The following is a 21,580-nucleotide window of genomic DNA, read 5'->3' as shown; positions in this document are numbered from 1 at the left end:
TAATTTTGGATCAATTTTTATGAATAAGATTTCCAGAATATCGGTTATATTTCCTTTGGGCGGATAGGATTCACCCCATTTTGCATACTATTTTAGATGTATTTCTTATGGAAGGAGTATTTTAATAAGATATTAATTAAAAGTAATAACTCGTAATCTGTTTAACCAAAATAAACACATTATATAGGCCTATTTTTCTTGTGGAAAATTTAATTTTTTTCAATTTTATAATTTAGTACCAGAATACAAAAAGTTAATAGTTTTTGGCTCACCACCTAGGAGTCAGGACTTTTGGTATAGTTAACACCCTAAGCCCCCTGAACAAGTTTCTGAAGCGAAGGAATATCGCTTAGTTTTTACCTGCTCACGCACTCAACCTCCATTCCTTGACTGGACTATGTCAGCTCTCATGCCACCTTTCATCTCCTTGGAAATGTCAGTGTCAGTGTACATTTCCAGATCCATGTGGCCAAGACTATTCCCTCAGATGGCAGATTTTACTGAATAGAAGGATAGAACACCGAGAATAAGAAGAACCTAATTGACATTTGGTCAGAGGGCATGTCTAAAACCTCTCCATATTCTTCCAAGAGGCATAGTCTTAGGGCAAAAACAAAACAGAAAAAAATTAAGAGGGGATTTTTTGCCCAATCACCTTAACAGCTGAGTGATCTCAGACTACCATTGGAGTCCTGTGTCCCCCTGATTAATGTTGTTTGTTTTGTTATCACATATCTTTGGCAAAAAGAAGCAAAAGATGTCATCAAGGTTTATTTGGTTCCCCTCCTTTGTAATAAAGCAATCAAAACTTATTATAACATTTTTTATTCAAATACCATCAATATCACAAAATACAACTGAAGTATAAAATTTTTATTTATAAAAAATATATTTGCTTGTAAATTATTTTTAACTATTGTTTCAAACTCTATAACACAACTTTTTTAAAGTTTGAATATTTTTGAGAGATTAAATTAACTATACATTTTTAACAAAAATTGTGCTTTGCACATAATATAAAAGTACAATAAATCAATACATAACAAAATACAAACAACCTTATGATTAATTGTTCTTAAGAGGAAAACGTTTTTTTACATTTGTTGTAACATACTCCAGGAAAGTTTGAATGGCTAAAAAAAGCAATTAATAAACATTTCCATAGGTTTTTCGGGATGACAGGTCCAGAACTAATGTATTTGTTGCCTCTGAGTTCTCATAGAAGTCATGAAGGCTGCTAAATAGTAATCAAGGTCAAGGAAGTCCTGGAATATTTTGTACCTGACAATCCAAAATACAGCTTTCTAGTTAAGGTGGTTTTTAATAAAAGCTATACTATATTTTTGAAACATAACCTTTACATTTTAAATTCACCTTTTAACCTTGTTAATTCTTGATACTGTAATCAAACAAATGAATTTGCCTTCTTTGTAAAATTCGTAAAATATGTTCAAAAGAATGGAATGAGTATACTTTATTTATATAACATTAACATATACATAAATAACTTAGATGAGACCAAAAAGATCAGCAGATATTTTATTTGTGGCATTATAAATGATTCAGCATAGCTAGTCCAAAATTAAATAGTGTTTGCATCTCCTAGAGGTAATCTAGAGTAGATGCAATCTTTTGCTTCTGTTGGTACCATCATTATACCAAAATTAAAAATTAAAAAATAATTTTAATGAAATAGAGATATCTATTGTATGTCTAAGAGATGAAAGATAAAAATCCTGAGAGGTATTGAACAAAAGTAATTTGATTGAGTAAATAACGACAAAACCTCAAACAGAAATTTGTTATCAGTCCGCAGTCGTCACATTGTCCGATCGACCCGACCCTGATACTAAGTAACCGTATATGTAAATATTTTTGTAAATACAGTTTAGACTGTAGTGTTAGTGATAAGAAGATAACTTAAGAAGACCCCTGAAGATGTCACACAAACTGGTGAAATGCAAAGGATGACACAAACATCTACCTACTCAAAAACTATACAGGCTACAACACAACAAAGGTAATCTAAAACAAAACCTGGTTTGCTGCCTGTGTAGGTTTGAGTTCGATCTGCTTCGAGTGTTGACTTGACACTAGCAGATAGACAACACAATTAAGGAATGTGATAGAACAGTGTGTTACTCTGCATAACAAGCATCCTCTGGTCTTTTCGCTCCTACTGATCAATACCAAATGTCATTGAGTGGTATTTTTCAACTAAGAAAAAAATTAAACGATAAAATTCAAAATTGTCATGAGTGGAAACATAATCACTTCTTCTATCACGTTTTGGCCTTGGAGAGTCTCCACTTCAGCACAACGTAGAGTAGAATCTGGAGGAACACGATCCAGACGAGTAAACACACAACGTTGTACCAGAAGGTGAAGTCCTGCATTCCGATGTCGGAAAGGAACTTGTGCACATGGCGGTAGTGACAGTATGGCTGGGAACACGGCAACTTGGGCCGGTCATAGCCGAAGATACTCTGACATGCTCCTTCGAAGGCAAACTTGAAGTAGCTCACTTCCGCAAGGATTTGGAACGGCCGATAAAGGTCCTTGAGGGTCACAAAGAAACCAGAGAGTAGCAGGACAGGGATGGTGGACGATGGGACGATGAATACTGCCGTCTGCAATGAAAATTGTAATTATTGTAGGTAAACAGATGCCAATAAGAATACATCATTGCAATTAATGCCCATTACAGTTATCCCAAATAAAATTGTTTGAACAACAATTGTTGGTAGTACTTATACTAAATACTTTGTGAAGTTGTGTAGTCAGTGTTTTAAATAAATAAAACCAAGCACAAATTTTTTAAAAAAAGCTTATTATTGCTCTCTGTGACGTTTGCCTCTAAGAAAAAAAAAATTCTCACAACTAACTTATATAACTTATTCTAATAAAAATAAATAAGTTCTTTACATTCTATGAAGTATGTAATAAAAGTAATTTTTGTTTGCTAGATGTTTGTAAAAAGAAAGTTTTTTTTTATTTCCTTTACTGTTCTACTGTTCTTATTAGATCCAATTTGTTTTCAAGTACCTAATAAGAGTACCGGTAATCATTATGCAAAAATAATTTCTTGAATTTACAGCTTTCAGTTTCTATGTAATTTTACTTGATATTTATCTCTTACTAAATATCAACTAACGCAGTAAATTGTAGAGCACTAGATACTGCAGTGTTATATTAGCCACTATTGAGGAAGACTCAGCATAGACTATTTGATCACTTCCTACCTGCACAGAGAGAGCTGCTCCAGCCATGTTGCCCATGGTCTGAGCCAACATTGCTATCAGCACGCTGACCAACCACAGCATTCCGAAGCGATACAGCACCAGCGGCTGACCCGTCAGGTACCAACCCACACTCACAAATATCGTCGGGCAGATTATCTGTGGATACAACCTTACTGTAAAGTATCAAAGTATTACAAATAGACCTAACAGAATTACACAAATTGGGCCTTTTGTTTTTCTAGTCCTCCAGGTATCTGATCGCTTTTAGAATTTAATAAATATATATATTTAAAAACATGAAAATAAAATATTGTAGTTAACATATAGTTTAAACAGTATTTTTACAACTAACCTGCAGAGGAACATCAGCTAAAACCTTGGCGAAATAGTAAACCCTGATGGGATACCAGTTGTTGGACTCCTCTCTGAGAAATACATCAGCTTCAAGAGGAACTGAAATAAAAATTACAATTTATGTTAAAGCCATTTGCTATATTTTAATGAAAATGGTGGATGAGAGCTCAAGATAGACTGTAGACAGTAACCAAACCAGATAACACCATAATCATAAAAACAGTTTTTTATAAATTGCTTTTTAATAAATTCTTTTTATGGCCAGCACACAGTACTTCAAAACAGATAAACACTTGCTAAAATAAGTACCCTACCCTACTGTACTTTTCATGTCCGTGTAATGCATGTTTATTGCAGTGAGGGTTGCAAGAAAAATGTAGGGTATAATGTATGCTATCAAAATAATGGCTAACAAAGATGTGGGCACAAAACAATATTGTTCATGTCATAGTAAATCCATATAAGTGCCCTTTCAACTTTTACCCATTTTTAAATTTTCTTCCTAAAAATATTATTGTAAGATTTTAAGATAACTAAATGTTCATTCATTGTTAACTGCAAAAATTGTATCTACAGATACTCTTTATGAGTAAATTTTGAAAACTACTCCGTTACAAAAATTTACAAAAAAATAATTGCAACAAGTGTAAATATAATTAAGTAATCACTTACATGTGCATATTGTTGGCATAGACGTAGCGAAGAAGATAAATATCACATTGAAGAAAATGAAGGAGAAATTTCCTAAAACTTTGGTAGCATCGTTACCAAAATTGTAAAATAATATCCCTAATAATAGAGAGACAAATGTATGGCTGAAGAGACGTACTCCACAAAGATGCTGAAAATAATAATAATTTGACTTAGTAATAAATATCAATAAAGAACAAAATTACTGAGCATTGCATTCTTAATGTAAACTTTTAATGCGTGAGCTTTTGAGTTTGAAGGATAACTAAGACTGAACTGACTTCGGAAGTAATTTTTTTATAAAGGAAGAGGGTACAATATTTCCACTCATTTTGGTGCAGCTAAATTGCATCTAAATCAAGTGTAGTATAAAAAAATTAAAACATTTTATATGTAGGGGAGACTGTTGTACCTTGATAATAGTGTACCTTGGATCACCCTTCAGTTTATTGACAGGTGCTACCATCTGTGCCCTAATAACTATAGTAGTTCAATGATCACCCACTAGAGTGCAGCAGGTGCCTGAGTTTGGTTGCTAAAGTGGTGTTGTTTTGAAGTGAGACATAAAATTAGTTTTCTAGTGCTAAAAGTAGTAACTTTTGTTTCCAAAACTTATTTTTTATCTCCAGTTATGAGTTGAGAAGACTTTAAAATCATAGTCCTGCAGAATCACAACTTAGTCATGAGTATTTTGATATGTCATATTTCACTTGAACATAACCTAGAAAGTACACGAGGCTAAGACTTGAAATGAGCACCATCTGTACCTTGGATCAAAACAACGTCGTGTACCATTGATCACTGAATCCGCTGAGGTGTTTGATGTAGTTGCAGAAGATATTTTAGCGAAACTGCCAAACCCAGTAGAATTAAGTGGTTCAACTAGAACTGAAGGACCGTTGTGGTTTCAGGTTGACTTTTCCAACTTTAACGTTAAATGAACTGTAACTTAAAATCGAACCAACTTGAAATGTAATTTTTTACAAAAAGCAGGTTTAATATATTTGTATGTCTAGTTTTATTTCTACTAAAATAATTACTGACACTTTTCTTTGCATAAACATGTCTTTAACCTAATTTATTTACCTCATAAGGTACACAACGTCAATGATCCAAGGTACACTAGGCTGTGATCAATGGTACATGATGGTCTTGTACGTTAAATGAACTGTAACTTAAAATCGAACCAACTTGAAATGTAATTTTTTACAAAAAGCAGGTTTAATATATTTGTATGTCTAGTTTTATTTCTACTAAAATAATTACTGACACTTTTCTTTGCATAAACATGTCTTTAACCTAATTTATTTACCTCATAAGGTACACAACGTCAATGATCCAAGGTACACTAGGCTGTGATCAATGGTACATGATGGTCTTGTACCATTGATCACTAATCAGTTAACTATAAATATATGTTTTATTCAAAACTGTTTAGCAATAAAATTATCAAATAAATATATAATTTACAGGAATGCCGGTTCTTCATTATGGAACTGTTTCTGTTGTTATATCTCTTAACCAACCTTTTTAAAAAAATAAAATGTGAAAAGTGATCCAAGGTACAACAGTCTCCCCTACTTATCAGGCTGCAATAATAAATTTAAATGTCTAAAACATTATTCCACTTAAATTGTTTCAGAACAAAATTTTTTAAGTAGGCTAAATATTAGTTATTTGTAAAAATATTAAAATCCGATTTGAATGGCATGCTTATGGGCTTAGTAATATATACAAAAAATAGCCAGTTGTGTTTATCTTATCTTTTGTTTGAAATTTACCCAAAAAAAGTGTTTAAATCATATAAAAAGCCTTGTATTCATTACACTGCTTTTAAGAAAGTCTTTTCCCATCATCTAGGTCATATAAGTCAAATTCAGTAATTCCTTTGTAAATTCAGAAACACATACCATGTCCCGATTGATGCACAGCGTACATCTTCTAAGAAGAATGCAGAACTGAGCAAAAGATGATATTGGATAGTCTGGTTGATTACTGGAAGAGCCAGACCGTTGGATTTGGATCTTGTAATCCTTATCTTCACATATCAGCATTGGACCTAAGAAAAGACTGAGTTAAAGCTTTTGATGTTATGGTTACAATAAAACTTAATAAATGAACAGTTTATTGCTGCAGTAGATGTTTCCAGGACTTTGGTAGGCCGGGCTATTGAAAATGTCAGATTGCTGAATGTATGCTAATAACAGCCGTTATTGCAAGACTATTGAAAACACCACTACTTTTAGAACGTCAACAGGAAATCGTTGGCCGCAGGCCATCATTTTGTGTTTTATTGTACTTTCTCTTATTTTAGTAGGATATAAAATGCTAAAAATATTAAATAAAACACCCTTGAATTTTATTGGTTGCAACCAACGTCTGCTTCTCAATCACTGTATACAAAATCCTTCTCTATAGCATTGAATAAAACAGCAGAGCTGATATTTATTATGATGGGAGAGAGAATAACGCTTCCTTCTCATAGAGGACCTTATCATAGGGGATTCAAATGATTTATTTGGCCATTCAGTTCATATACAGGACAATAGGCTACGTCAACAACACAATAAATAATAAATAACATGCCAAGCTTCTTCTAGCATTCTTGACTGACAAAATTAAATTAAAAGCTGAAAAAAAAACACATGCAGGATCTCAAAAACATGCAAAGCAATGCATGCAACTAAAAATACAAATGAGGTACAGGGAGGTATGAATGCTGTACTTCTTTATCATAATGAAAAGTAAATAATGCTCTTCCTTCCCATGAAAGAAGAATATCTTTACTTTCGTCTTATATGGAAGAAGAATAACTGTTCCCCCTTATTCTCAAGTAGGGCCTATGCAAAGTAGATTACCGTAATCACCCGTTAGTAAAATATTAAACCAGCCCCTTCCTAGGAATTTAAGGGATGAGCTCAGAAAAGAAAACTTAAACCCGTACACACAGTCCACTTGTATTTCTGCATTTACAGGTAACAAAACAATAAATCAACTTACTTCTTTCACTTGATAAGTCTTCACTTCCATTTTTCAATGGTTTGTATTTGAAGAAGTCACTGTCATGACTAGTAAAATCAAGTCTTGCTCTCTCCACCACTTGGTTGACTTCTTCTTCTGCCTTGGATGCAACCTCCACCGCTATATGAACATAATTTGGGAGAGTGATATAGTATACACTAATATAAATGTTCTATTTCTAATACAAGAATATTAAACACACATCTTGTTTCAACAAACTCTATTTCCAACTAAACCAATGTTTACCCAAAACATGTTTTCAAAAAAACATCTGTCAACAAAAGATATTTAAACACAAATAAATCATATGACTAAAAGAACATACTTAATACAACATCCCGCCTCAAGATGTCTACATCTTCATGAAGCTCGGTACCGCCTCGGTATCTTGATGGACCTTCCGTAATGGGTAACTGTGCCAGCGTCTGGATGATCACGTGAGTTTGATGGACAATTAAGGGCCGTAGATGAACAGTTTGAAAGAATGCAATCTTCTCCGTAGTATGGTGCAGGAACTAAGAACTTCTGGTTTCGTCGAATGGTTTTCTTGTCAATGTCCACAAGGTAGGAACGTGGTTCGTTCAATTTCCTGACTACTTTACCATGTCTACGTAGATCTGTGATCCATACCATGCTTCCCTCTTCTAATTCACTTAAACCCCTCGTTCCATGTCGTTTATCAAATTGCATCTTATACTTCGACTGGTACTTATTCTCCCTCTCAAAAAAGTCTTTATTTTCAACAGGATTTCCAACCAAAGTATATGGAAGATTGTCTCTTATTTTTCTTTCTATTTCTTGAGAAATTCCAGGCCACCACATGGTTTCCAAAGCACGTTTCCTTGTTTTTGTGATTCCCAAGTGCCCACTGTGAAGCCTCTCAAGCATTTCCGCTCGTAGTTCATGAGGTATTATCATCCGAGTTCCTCGAAGCAATAACCCATCAATACAACTTAACTCGTCTTTCACGTTAAAGTATTCTTGAATCTCATTAGGTAAACTTGATTTTCCAGGCCATTCGTCTAAAATGTTTAGCTTGAGTTGTGCACATATTGGATCCCTCATTTGTGAGTGAAGTACTTTTGTCACATTTTCGTCTGTAGTGTTTATTCTAATCATACTGATTTCATGGACGAAGGCTTCCACTTCTTCTGTCAATTCGCCATCTTCATTAGCCGGAATAGGACATCTCGATAGCAGATCTGCTATGGCAAGGTCTTTTCTTGGGGTCCAGGTCATGCGATAATCGTATCTCATCATACGCATTCGGAATCGCTGTAGCCTCGGTGAGAGCTCTTCCAAATTTTGTCTTTTGAAAATTGAGACAAGCGGTTTGTGGTCGCTCTCAATTGTGTACATTTTACCCATCAGGAAACATTTTAAACGGTCACTTGCCCAAGTGCACGCAAGCGCTTCTCTCTCAATGTTACTGTAGTTTTCTTCAACAGGCATTAGAGTCCGAGATATATATGCCACAGGTTTCTTGTTTTCTCCTTCAACTTGTAGTAAAACCGCTCCAAGACCTTTTTTTGAAGCATCACAAGAAAGAATCGAGGGCTTTTCCGGATCGTAAACTGTTAAACATGGCTCTGATGATAAAATCTGTTTCACTGTGACAAAAGCTTTTTCCTGAGTTGGTCCCCAAAAGAAATCTTTTTTAGTCTTTAACAAGCTCGTAATTGGCTCTATAACCTCACTGCAGTTCGGAATGAATTTAGCCAGAAAAGTGATCATGCCCATGAATCTCTGGACTTCATTAGCATTACTTGGGGCTGGTAAGTCCACAACTGCTTGTACCTTGCTTGGATCAGGCTTGATTCCTTCCTTAGACAGCACAAACCCCAAAAATGTCACAGTCTTCTTGCAGAACTCAGACTTCTGCTTATTCAAAGCGATTCCATTAGCTCGCACTCTCTCTAGAACGGCTCTAAGACACTCGTCGTGTTCCTCTTTCGTTCTTCCCCATATCAAACAGTCATCAATGTGCACTAAACAGTTCTTTGCCCCTTCTAAAGCTTTTGACATACGGCGCTGAAACTCTTCATGAGCAGATGTAATTCCAAAAGGTACCTTACAGAATTTATACCTCCCGAAAGGGGTGATAAATGTTGTGTAATCTTGAGACTCCTCTGCAAGGTTCAGTTGCCAGAACCCGGAATTCGCATCGATCTTGCTGAAGTACTTGGCTCCCGCGATCTGGGACAATGAAAGTTCAATCTTTGGAATGGGATAAAACCGACGTTTCACACTGTTGTTGAGTTTGGATAGGTCCACGCAGATCGTAACCCCACCTCTCTTTTTTTGCGCAAACTACCATTGGTGCGCACCAATCAGTCGCGTGTTCAACTGGGACAATCACTCCTTTTTCAAGCATATTCTCTAACTGCTCTTTCACCTTGCTTTTTAAAGGTATTGGTACAACCCTGGGGGTAGATATAGCATAAGGAACTGCATTCTCCTTCATTTCTATCTTGTACTCTCCTTTCATATTTCCCAATCCTTGAAATAAATTAGGGTACTTAGTAACCCAGTCAATATCTGATGAATCTACAGAAAAGATCCTCTTCACCAGGTTCAGCTCTTCACAGGAACGTCTGCTAAGAAGTGGAACAGTGATATCCTCAGAAATATACGCATGATCATAAATTGATACACCCTTATGTTCAAGCTTCAGCCTTAAAGTTCCCAAAATATTGATTCGTTCTTTCTTCTTTGCACTGTACACAGGGGATTTGCACTTTCCTAGAGGCAGAGTCTTAATAAAATCGCCAAGAACTCCTACTGGAATGGTTACATCAGCGGCTGTGTCAAGTTTAAATTTTATAAGCCCTAACACTTGGTTTCCACAGCTTGCTTTTACCTCCTGGGCCCAGGCTCTGTCATTGTTTTCTATATTCCCGATGAAAATCTCAGGAACCTGTAGATCTCCACAGTCTGAAACTTGCTGTTCGATTTCTTTAACAACGTTTTTGTTTTTTCTCATCCACTTTTCGCGGTAGGGACAGCATCGAAAAAAATGTCCAATCTCGGAACATTTGTCACATTTGGCTTTCCTAGCAGGACATTCTGCCAGTGATCCGTGCCAATCATAACCACATTTCCTGCACTTCTTTGTATTTTCTGCATCCTCGATGTATTTCTGGTCACAAACTCCTTCTGTCCGATTCGGTCTACCGTTTTGAACTGACGTTTTATTTACCAAAAAAACATTAGTATTGGCAAGTTCACGTTTTTGGCGTTCTAGCTCCTCATGTTGGCGCAAGGTATTAATTGCTTTCTCCAGAGTCAATTGAGATTCCAGCTGGAGTCTATCACTCAGACCCTCATCTTGCATACCAATAATGAGGACGAGAAGCATCATCTCATCATTTAGTTCACCCCATGCACACGTTTTCGCAAGGCCATGCAAATCTGTTATAAATTTTTCAGATGGATCACTCCCTTGCTTGTGTCTCAAAAATTTTGATCTTTCATAAATTATATTCCGTCTTGGCACAAAGTATTCATCAAAGGCCCTAAGAGCCTCGTCATAAGTATTAGGTTTTGGTGAAAACGAATCGAAAATATCTTCACTTCTACTACCCATTACAAACAAAAGTACATCGATTTGCCGAGTGTCGGAAGTGCTATCCAGACCGCAACCCCGTCTGTACCTTTGAAAGCGATTCCTCCAGGAATGCCACTCATTCGGAGTAAAAGAGAACGTTTCTGGAGTTGGTAACGTGATATTGACCATTGGAGTAGGAGTATACATAGCTGCATCATTTTCTCGGTTCGTATGTCCCAATGCAAAACCTCGTGACTCATCTTTAGTCTTTCTAGAGTCCCTTTCTGAAACGTAGTTGAGTTCACTTTGGGCGTCGTCCTCACCGTTATCCTCATACCTGTGCCTCCGAGTATTTCGTTTTTTTCTGCCCTTACTTGACATTATGCGTGGTTTTAGACTTTCAGTTCGATAAAAATCCACTAAGCTGCCACCATGTTCTATTTCTAATACAAGAATATTAAACACACATCTTGTTTCAACAAACTCTATTTCCAACTAAACCAATGTTTACCCAAAACATGTTTTCAAAAAAACATCTGTCAACAAAAGATATTTAAACACAAATAAATCATATGACTAAAAGAACATACTTAATACAACAATAAAAAATATCTAAATGGTTGTAGCTTCATATAAAAAAGCCAGTATAATTTATAGAATTCCAGAGTAATATTGATGTCAGCATTAAACATTGAAATTTTCTAATACCTGGAACTGATATTAATTTCGTTTTTACTATCTCAATCTTTTTCAATATTACTCTAAAATAGAAGAAAGAAAACCCAAGACAAATTGTGTAAAAACTATAAAGTCAAAAAAGATACTCACCAAATTCAGCAATGTTGAAGTAGGGGGGGCACTCATGACCTAAAGCTGCAAATGTCTCTACCATGTTGCAGGCAGGACCATTGTAAAGGCACTGTCCTCTGTAAAAAGCAATACAATAAGAAATTATTTTAGTTGCAAATTTTCCCCTAGCATATAGTGAAAGCGCAATATTTTAAGAATTCAGCTACTTAATACAGGTAATGTTAATATAAGTTTCTCTAAGTTGAAAATTATGTGTTTTTTTTATGTTGTTGTCGTATATTTTGGAGTTGATTGCGTTATTAGTATTTACGAATAGTTTCCATTCGCTATATTTCTATCTAAGTATTGCTTACCCTACAATAAATAATTAATAACTGTTGAGAGTCTCATGATTTGAGTTACGCACATCAAGGAATTTTTTCAGATCACCATGTATTACACAAGATTGTATTGTTTTTTTGAGGTGGGATATACCCAATTACTTCTTCTGCCTGAGAGTCATATTCTTTCTGGTTGCATAGATAGTTGAGTTGGACTACCAAATATATAGCTTAAGGAAAGGGTCATGGTAAAATCACCTATTATCCCTTTAACAAGGTCTCCAGAACAAAAGATTTGCTATTAAAGTGCTATTAAAGTCCAGCTAATCCGGCCAATCCGTTGGGAAAAATGTATTTTATTTATTTAAATTTAAAATCATTACTGTGTGATCTGAAATATTAATAACTAGTGTACATGTTGCTCGAATTCGAGCAATTGCAAAGTATTACAGGAGTTATTTTAAAACGAATAACAGTCATATTTACCAGACAACTATTGTATGGAATTGCATTTTTGTTGCGTTTCTGTCAATCAGGACAGGGTCTGGTCTCAATTAGTTTGGATTTACGGGATTTCAGCGTGAATTTCAACAATTCTTATACCTAGACAGCAGGAAGACATCGTCCACCTTCTGGAAGCATCTAGAGCTGGGCTGGTGAATCACTACAACCACAGTGATGCCTCGTTGTGCCAATGACTTGAGATGATCCATAACCATCAGTGAGGCAGTACTATCTAGTCCACTGCAACAGATGTAAGTAGGTGAATGAAATACAGTAGACTATAAAATACCCCCGCCGCAGCAAACCGGCAGACTAAGCGAATTTCAACTTGTCCGATTACATTTTTACTAAAATATTTCCATAAATAAGACATATTTATTCCCAATTTAAATAACATTAGATTTAACAAGTGCTTAGGTTTGCTGCTACGGGGAAGGTAAAAAGTGTTTTTTGACCATATGTCAATAGTATAGGATGAAATAAATAAATTTGCCAAATTGTATCAATATATATACAAGGTACAATCCCTACCTACCGAACCACTTCCTACTCATGTCTACAATGATTCCTTCTTCATAGTTCCTACCACAGTTGATGAAGTAAAGACAGTTGACTATAGTATGAAAAACAAAAAATCGACAGGTTTTGACCAGATTAATGTAAGTTTATTGAAACATATAATTGATGACATTGCGCCCGTTTTGGTCCACATAATAAATAATAGTTTTGTTAAAGGTGTTTTCCCAGAAAGTTTAAAGCTAAGTTCAGTTGTTCCTATATTGAAAAAACCAAATTCATTACGATTAGATAACCTCAGACCAATTAGCCTTCTTTCTGTTTTTTCTAAATTGATTGAAAAATTAATGTTATTAAGATTGACAAATTTTCTGAACAAATTACATTTTTTTAGCCATAAGCAGTTTGGATTTATAAAAGGCAGATCAACGGAAAGTGCATTATTAACTGTGACAGAGTTAATATTTAATGGCTTTAATTCAAATAAAAAAACCACAGGTCTCTTCGTAGATTTCAAAAAAGCGTTCGACATGGTCAACCATGAGATTCTTATCAATAAGCTAGAGGCTGCAGGAATTAGAGGCATAGCTTTAAATTGGTTTTGTAGTTTTATTACAGGAAGAAAGCAGCAAGTTAAAATCAACAACAACATTAGCGATTCACTCATTGTTCAGACGGGTGTTCCCCAAGGGTCAACGACCTCTGCAACCCTGTTCCTAATATTCATTAACGATCTTCTTCAACTTGATTTTAAAGGAAATATAAATGCTTTTGCAGACGATATTGCTCTTTTTTACACTCAAAATGATACTGTTCTCCTTTCAGATTCAATCAACTACGATCTTTTATTACTCAGAAAATGGTGCTCCATAAACAAAATGCAAGTAAATGTTAGTAAGACAAAATATGTTAATTTTGACTTCTTTGGTTTTGACACCCCTTCTCCTTTAATTTTTCATTCCCCTACCTGCAATATCCACTTATGTACCTGCCAACCATTAGAAAAAGTTAAATCGATTAAATACTTGGGAGTTTTGCTTGATGAAAAACTAACTTTTGAACACCATATTTTAGAACTACACTCAAAATTAAGATCACAAATTAGAAAATTCTATTTTCTACGAAATTTTTGTAACACTTCACTTTTACGAACACTTTATTTTGCATTGATAAATTCAAGATTACAATATGCCTTGCCTTGCTGGGGAGGTACTTACAAAACATTATTAGAAAAGATTAGAACAACTCAAAATTTTTCTTGCGAATAATTCTCAAAAAACCTAAACGAACTAGCTCTTTTCCATTATACCAACAGTTATGCATTCTACCAGTTCAACATCTTTTTATTTTTAAAGTCCTGAGATTGTTCTTCATCCGGAGCGGAAACAGAGAAAACATAATTCCAAATCATCCTTACAGTACAAGAAGTTTTGCAAATAAATCTATCAAATTACCCAAAGTAAACAAAACTTTTTTCAGACATTCATTTCAATACTTGGGTCCAAAATTTTACAATCAGCTTCCGCTTCATATTAAAAATACAACAAATTTCAAACACTTTTGTAAAAGAACAATCACTTGGCTTAGTTCTCAACAGGATGTAGGTTATCTTGCCAACTCTTTGGTATAAGATTATGTTACTGTTACCTTATTTTATGTGTATTTTGTTAACACTTTCTTAGTCTAAGTTTTGCCCAGATGTTACAGCAGGCGGATAAAATATTTGTCATCTGATGCTAGGCTCAACAATTTATTATTTATTATATATGACTAGATGTTGTACCCGTGCTTTGCAGCGGGAAGAGGACACAACATAGAGACATTTTAATCTTTACATCTGTTGCTTATAATAGTTCCCCCAATCAATAACATTATTTTCATAACTTAGACACTTCAATCCAAAGCAGAGCCGGAGTTGATACAGCAACGGTTATAGAATCTTTTCCATTATCATTGACATAGTTTTAGAATAAATAATCGATGATAAAAGGTTAGATTATAATAAACCTACCTCATAGTTATGGAAAATATTATATTAATTTCTTTGTATCAGCTGTCTGAAATTGTGAAATATGCAGTTTAGCAGTTCTTCTTGTTTATATTTAAATGTCAAAGCAAATGTAAACAAACATTGTTAGTGTTCTCATCGCAGCCATGGAGACCAATCAATATTTACTTTTAAAATGTCCACCTCAGAACTTTTAAAGCCAAAGGGGCAAAGCCTACGGTCAGTATCTAAATGTGAATAGTCCTATAATGGTCCTTGGTATGGCAGCTATATTTTTGTAAAATTTAAGCCCAGTTGGTTCAGTAGTTTTTGCTCCTATTAGTAATACACATACAGACAGACACCATTAGATTTATATATAATAGTATAGATTAACCTTTTAACTGGCCACACTACTTGAAAAAGTGACCCTCAACAATTATTATGTTTGTAAAGTGTTTTGTATTATGGGAAATAAATTCATTTATTCATTCATTTATTCATTTATTCATATCCATAAACAAGTAAACTACAACAGTTTTCATTTTCTCCATAAGAATAATATGGGAATTTTAAATTACACTTTTTTAAAATTTTCTCCATGACCGTTAGGCATACAACAGCGCTTCAATATACTAAATTATTTCTTTTTTTAAGTTCTACAAAATGGTTGAGAAAGAAATTGCAAAATCTTTTGTTTTTAGGGAAAAAAATGGGAAAAACTCATTTTTAACCCGTAAAACCCCCATAAGCCACTGTTCCCATGGTCCGATTATGCTGGATCGCGAACTCGTTTGAATAAATGTAGGTTTACTCGTTTGTACCAAATTTCATCAAAATCAGATAATTTTTGCTCAAGTTAACATAACATATAATTTTTGCGCTAACGGACACATATATAAATATATATCATTTATATCCTATCCAAAATCCTAGCCAAGTAGGATTTTGGGTGTGTTGCTCACCTACTGTTTAGCGTATACTGGTTTAATCCCTGTCTTATTCATGTAAATTTTAGGGATTCGTACCTCTTTCTCTTAAATTTGAGTTTCTTCCATGCTACACGTGTAGACAACAACAATTAGTGAGCCAACATAACAGTGTAGCACTATATTCTAGTTACAGAACGAACTTATTCTTAGTTCTGACCTGGTTGGTTCGTCGAAGAACATGACAGGAGGGTTGGTGATGAGCTCCACCCCAATAGACAGTCTCTTCTTCTCTCCGCCAGACAAGTGTTGCACTTGCGTCTCTGCCTGAGGTGACAGTCCGAGGGTGTCCAACACTTCGGCCACCTTCTCTTCTATCTTGGAACAAACGTTTCCTTACAAAATTGTTGGTTTTAAGATTGAGTATGAGTAAAAGTAACTTACTGGGACAAATAGTTTGGATCCATCAAAAGAAGCCGAGAAATTATGACTTGGTCAGGAAGCATTAGAATAAAATTGTTGTTGATTCACACTCACCAGATGTTTTTAGAATATAACAAAAAATTCTCCCTTACAACTAACTTACAGGCACAGTAGCTAGGCTGCACGACTGGACTAATTGTTTCAACTCTACATCAAATAAACATAGATCACAGACATGAGACAAAGTGTTATCCTCATGGAATTATTTTAGGGACAATTGCTGACTTACGTTCAAGCAGAAACAGCACAGCACACAATATATTTTTAAAGGTCCTTTTTTACAGCCGATTCTTTTTTTAGAACAGTTAATTTGAAAAATAAGTAGTTTTTAAATAGAAAACATGGTGTAGCTTTCTCTGTCTTATCTTCTGTGGCTATTGAAAACCCAAGAGGTACTTAAATTATATTTGAGACTAGGGCTGTAAGTGGTTGACAGAAAATTCAACAACCCATAAAAGTTTTTTCCATGGAGTAACACAAGGTCTCTTAAAGAAGAGACCAAGGAAGATCATCAGGTCACCAGACTAGGGAGAGCAATAGAAAAAAAAAACAGGGAATGGAAAAGAATAGAAAGAAATTGTTGGTGGGGACAAAACAACATATCTCTAACTAGAGATAAACTAGAGATCTAACTGGGACTGGGGCTAATGGCAATACTTGAACAAAATGGGGATGAACAGTGTAATATAGAAAGATTAATTTCTGAAAGGTGCACAAACACAGAGAATTAGTTAAATAGATTTCAACGAAGATTGAATGTTCTTAAAAAAATTGCTATATCCATGATGGACGTCTGTATAAGGGTCTAAAAGCAATTTGTAAGAAGAAGCATATTCAAGTCAATTCTGTAAAATACTGGTTGAAAAACTATCTACACTATATTATCGAATACCCAAAGAAATTCATTTTAGATGTAAAGTTATTTAATAAAGTTCTTTTTATATTTAACTGTGTGTGATTAAACTTTATGTGATGAGAAATGAATTTTGGATTATACAAATTTATAAAAATGTACATATATGTCTCTCGCATTCACTCAGAAACTTACCATGTAGGGTAAACTTCTGAAAGAAAGAGGTTTAATATAGCACTATATTAGATCACATAAGTATATAAGTTTACTTTGTGAAAAACCATAGTGCATAAGCGATTGTTCTTCAAGAATAATTTAATTTGCATGCAATGTATATTTTGCAATTGGCTATGAAAAGTGCTAAAGTAAACTAACATGTTCAGACACTTGACTCTTGAAAATTGTGTTACAAACCAAAGCTTTCCTCTTGGAGCTGGATATATTGCCAGGAAGTTTAAAGTTGGCAGCAACTTGTAGAGTCTCCCTGACTGTGAGTAGACCCAACATCGCAAAGTCTTGTGCGATGTAACAGCACAGTTTGCGGAACTGGGAGCGAATCATTGGCTGGCCATTGACTGTGATTCGTCCCTTCACTCCAGCTGACCTGTAAACCCGCATTTGTTCAAAACTTACAACAATTAATTAACACAATTCTCAATTTCACAATGCAGCAAATATAGCAGCTAAGGTTAAAATATGGCTGTTTTGTGAGTCCTCACCCCGTCTGATCTACTCCAGCTAGGTTTGAAATTTGAAAAAATCTCTACAATATTGTATGATTCAATTAGGTTTTAAAACTCATCTCTCATACAGGAGAAATGTTCTTGATTCTGTTAATTTTCTTTTTAATGTTATCTGCTTCAACTCTAAAAACTGTTGTAGGGGGGAAATAGATTGTTAAGGGGATAGAACCACAGAGTAAGAGAATACTTTAATCAAAATAATTCACTGTGTTTTAAAACATATATGCATTTAGTATATTAAAACAACCAATTTTGATGTAAGCAATTATCACACCGGAGTTCAACTACTTATGTTCATAATTGGTACCAGTAATGTCTTATTTCTAAATATAATGTTAATAAATCAACTGTCATTAGTTCTAGTTCTGGTGTTTAGTGCTATTGACCTTTCACCTTTGTCACTAAATAGAGGAAACCACTCATTAAACTATTTTAACCAACCAAACTAGAGCTAGAACTAGGAGGTAGTTTGTTTGAAAGTGTAGGTTCTACACTAGCTTCCTCTATAATTTGCAAAATCGTGCTATGAGCATAACATTATAAAATTTGAATGACAAATTTAAAGCTGCTAGTAGTATTCTCTATAACTATATAATTTCCCAAAAGTTCTATTTATAATGACACCATTGTACAGTAAATAATCTCATTTCACTACCGGTACGTATAATTTTATAAAATATTCTATCTGCTGCGTATAAATCGTTTGGGCAATCAAGTAAGTGAAAATAATTTTGAAAACTACAAAACACAAAACATTAACTTTTAGCCCAGGAGACAGAGCCCTGAGGGAATTACACATTTGCAACAAAACAACTAGTTTTGCAAACATATTATGTTTTTTATAAGTTTTGCGAGAATCGCATGGAAACAGCCCTCAAAAGGCCACCCTGACAACCGCCACCCATGTTTTGGTCAGAGGCTGCAACCCACCATACTTGCATCTGGAAAGAACTTATAGTATCAAATAATATCATTGAATAATTACGTGATAACATCTTACTAATATACCTGTTTCCTGTGAGGATTTTCAAGAGTGTCGACTTCCCCGCTCCTGAGGGTCCAAGAATTGCTGTCACATGGTTGGGCCGGAATCTTCCACTTACGTTTTTTAGTATTTCTTTGCTATCTTGACCTGAAACACAAAGTGTCGTCCATGTTAATCAACGTGACAAAATTAAGAACGAGTTATAAAAAATCAACGAGGCATACCCAAAAAAGTGCTTGTAATATTCTACATGTATAAATGCTAAAAGTAAACTGATTGTGATTAAGTATCGAGTGTAAAATAAATAACAATACTGTAGTTGCTCTGGCAAAATCACAAACACTCCCTTATGGATTTATCATCATTAAGAATTAGTTGAAGAAAATTTATGTCTGAGACATGAAAAGTTATGTTTAATTTTTATAGTTGCTTAATTTATTTTAAATTTTCCCATCTTCCAACCGATTACAACTTGATATAGGCTAACAATTTGTTTGTTAACATTTCATTGAAATTATTATCAAATAACTAAGCAAACACTGTAACCCTACTCTATAAGGAAAATATTTAGTCTACATCAGCACACTACATAGGATTTATAAACCAAACACAAACAAGGATAAAGACTTTAGAACAGTTTGAAGTTTGAGTATTCTTACATGTCAATAGATCTATAACTCAGTTCAATAGCTGATTCATATGAACTCTTATATATGTTGTGAGCAAAGTTTCTTTGTCAGCGGCTTGCTGCTATAACAATCTTTGTTTCGCCATCATTTCCAAGTCATTCACTACATTCTACCATTCTACTACGTGACTCTTTATGACAGCGAGTTTGATAAGTTCTCTGTTGTCACAATAATAACACGTACAGCATCGGTCTTCGTGATGTTCCAAACCAGAGAGCTGAAACCCTACTGGACTGAGGCTGTTTTAGGAAGGACTTAGTCCTCTTCAGCCAGGGTACATACAGCACAATTTATCAATGTAAAGATGCGTCACTGCTGCTGAACATTGAAATAGTACAAAAGACAGGTTTAAGAATATGAACGTTTCTCAAGAAGATGTAGTATTCGTAGAATATATTATACGGAAGATATACACTATAATTTTATAGATACATTCTTTAAGGTTATCTTACGTTATCTCTTGGTGTTATCAGTATTGTAGTTCAGTGAGAGGAATGAATAAACTACAAAAAACCTACACAACGGCATTGAACGGACAACATTGATTGCCTTTGATGGTGTTACGAAATGTACATATGATTCTTCATACGATGGTCATTTAGACTGATGTGACCAAATAAATAAGGTTTTTTTTTAGTATTTTACGTTCTAAAATACAATCAAATAAAAAGTGAGGGAAATATTTTATGTTACCACACTGTTTCATTTAATTGATTAGTAACGAGTTTGGCATACCTAGTTTTTTTTTTTTTATTATTTATTTGTTGAAGGTTGTTGGTGTGACTGTTTATTTTTTATAAGCAACAGTATAGAATGTGAACATTGATGTGGAGTGGATTATACACCAATAATGATTGGTCAAAATGTCATCCTTATCGTTATCGAAACCTGGTTTGATGGGTATCCCTTAAAAATCTAGCACATTTCTTTGATTCGAAAAGGTAAATTAAATTTATAAGTATAATCACAAGTTTTATCTTCTCTTACAAAGTCAACCTTCTTGCAAATCTTAAGTCAGCAGTCACAATCTTTTAAAACACGGTAATTAATATTTAGTGTTGTCCAAACTAGTATTACAGAATTGCATACTGATGGTATACGAAATTAAAATACCTCACACAATGAGAAATCAAATAACACTTATATAAAATGCACGTACGCCTCCAGGAAAGCTACGTTACCTTTAGGAGCTGTGAAATCTGGTGTACAAAATGACCGTTTTCAAATCAACTACTCGATGATAAAAAATGCATTTACGATGAAAGTAATACAACAAAGAAAGAAAACAAAACACGATGCATTATCACGTGACTAGGAAGCCATGTTAGATCGAATTAGGCCAATCAATGTCTTATCAAGGGCTTCAATTGAATTGGAATGTTACGTTAGATATTTCATTGTACTTTTATACTAACACACATCTTACAGCAGGGTGCTAAAACGTAATTAGGTTTCACATACTTTCTTATGCATTCATCATCGTTACTTCGATGCATCGTTATGGATAAGGAGTAGGAAATTTTAAAGCGTTTTTCCCAGGTGCAAGCGTGTGTTTATAAGTTTACGGTCAACTATCCATTTCTTGTTAAATCTTAAACGCTATCGCATATGAAACCTGACGTGCTATGAATAACCATTTATTAAAAACCCCAATATCTTTGACTGCTAAAAACTGATTTTCTTATACATCTTTTTTAAAAGTCCAATTGTTTTGTTAAAAATATTAATTTTGAATCCTGTTGTTTTGCAAAAGGAATAAAGGTATGACGTATTGGTTGTTTGCATTAATTTTTAAGTTTTATAATTGAATGCACCAGACTGTACGTTAGGTCTATGTATAGCTGAAACGGACTGTACAGAACACGTGAGTAGCATTATCAAGCTGAGGGCTTCCTTTATATAAGTTG

The 21,580-nt window shown here is 34.4% G+C and overlaps 1 protein-coding gene across 4 annotated transcripts in view; it reads right to left on the bottom strand.

Annotated features, from left to right (window-relative positions):
- Window positions 1–896: 896 nt before the first annotated feature.
- LOC128986545 (ATP-binding cassette sub-family G member 1-like) overlaps window positions 897–21,580 on the bottom strand; it is a 45,046-nt gene continuing 24,362 nt past the window's right edge. For all 4 annotated transcript variants that reach the window (XM_054406967.1, XM_054406966.1, XM_054406965.1 and 1 more), the window contains exons 3-13: window positions 19,008–19,131; window positions 17,671–17,860; window positions 16,141–16,298; window positions 12,588–12,728; window positions 11,683–11,780; window positions 7,287–7,427; window positions 6,197–6,345; window positions 4,269–4,437; window positions 3,595–3,695; window positions 3,243–3,398; window positions 897–2,630 (exon numbers count right to left, since the gene is read on the bottom strand). In XM_054406967.1, the coding sequence (XP_054262942.1) occupies window positions 2,283–2,630; window positions 3,243–3,398; window positions 3,595–3,695; window positions 4,269–4,437; window positions 6,197–6,345; window positions 7,287–7,427; window positions 11,683–11,780; window positions 12,588–12,728; window positions 16,141–16,298; window positions 17,671–17,860; window positions 19,008–19,131 (1,775 nt within the window). In that variant the 3' untranslated portion in view covers window positions 897–2,282. The remainder of the gene's footprint in view (window positions 2,631–3,242; window positions 3,399–3,594; window positions 3,696–4,268; window positions 4,438–6,196; window positions 6,346–7,286; window positions 7,428–11,682; window positions 11,781–12,587; window positions 12,729–16,140; window positions 16,299–17,670; window positions 17,861–19,007; window positions 19,132–21,580) is intronic.

This window comes from Macrosteles quadrilineatus, unplaced genomic scaffold, assembly GCF_028750875.1.
Source record: "Macrosteles quadrilineatus isolate MER2022 unplaced genomic scaffold, UCM_ALF_1.0 Scaffold_2__2_contigs__length_208266976, whole genome shotgun sequence".
NCBI lineage: Eukaryota > Metazoa > Arthropoda > Insecta > Hemiptera > Cicadellidae > Macrosteles > Macrosteles quadrilineatus.
This window is presented reverse-complemented; position numbering and strand designations above follow the sequence as displayed.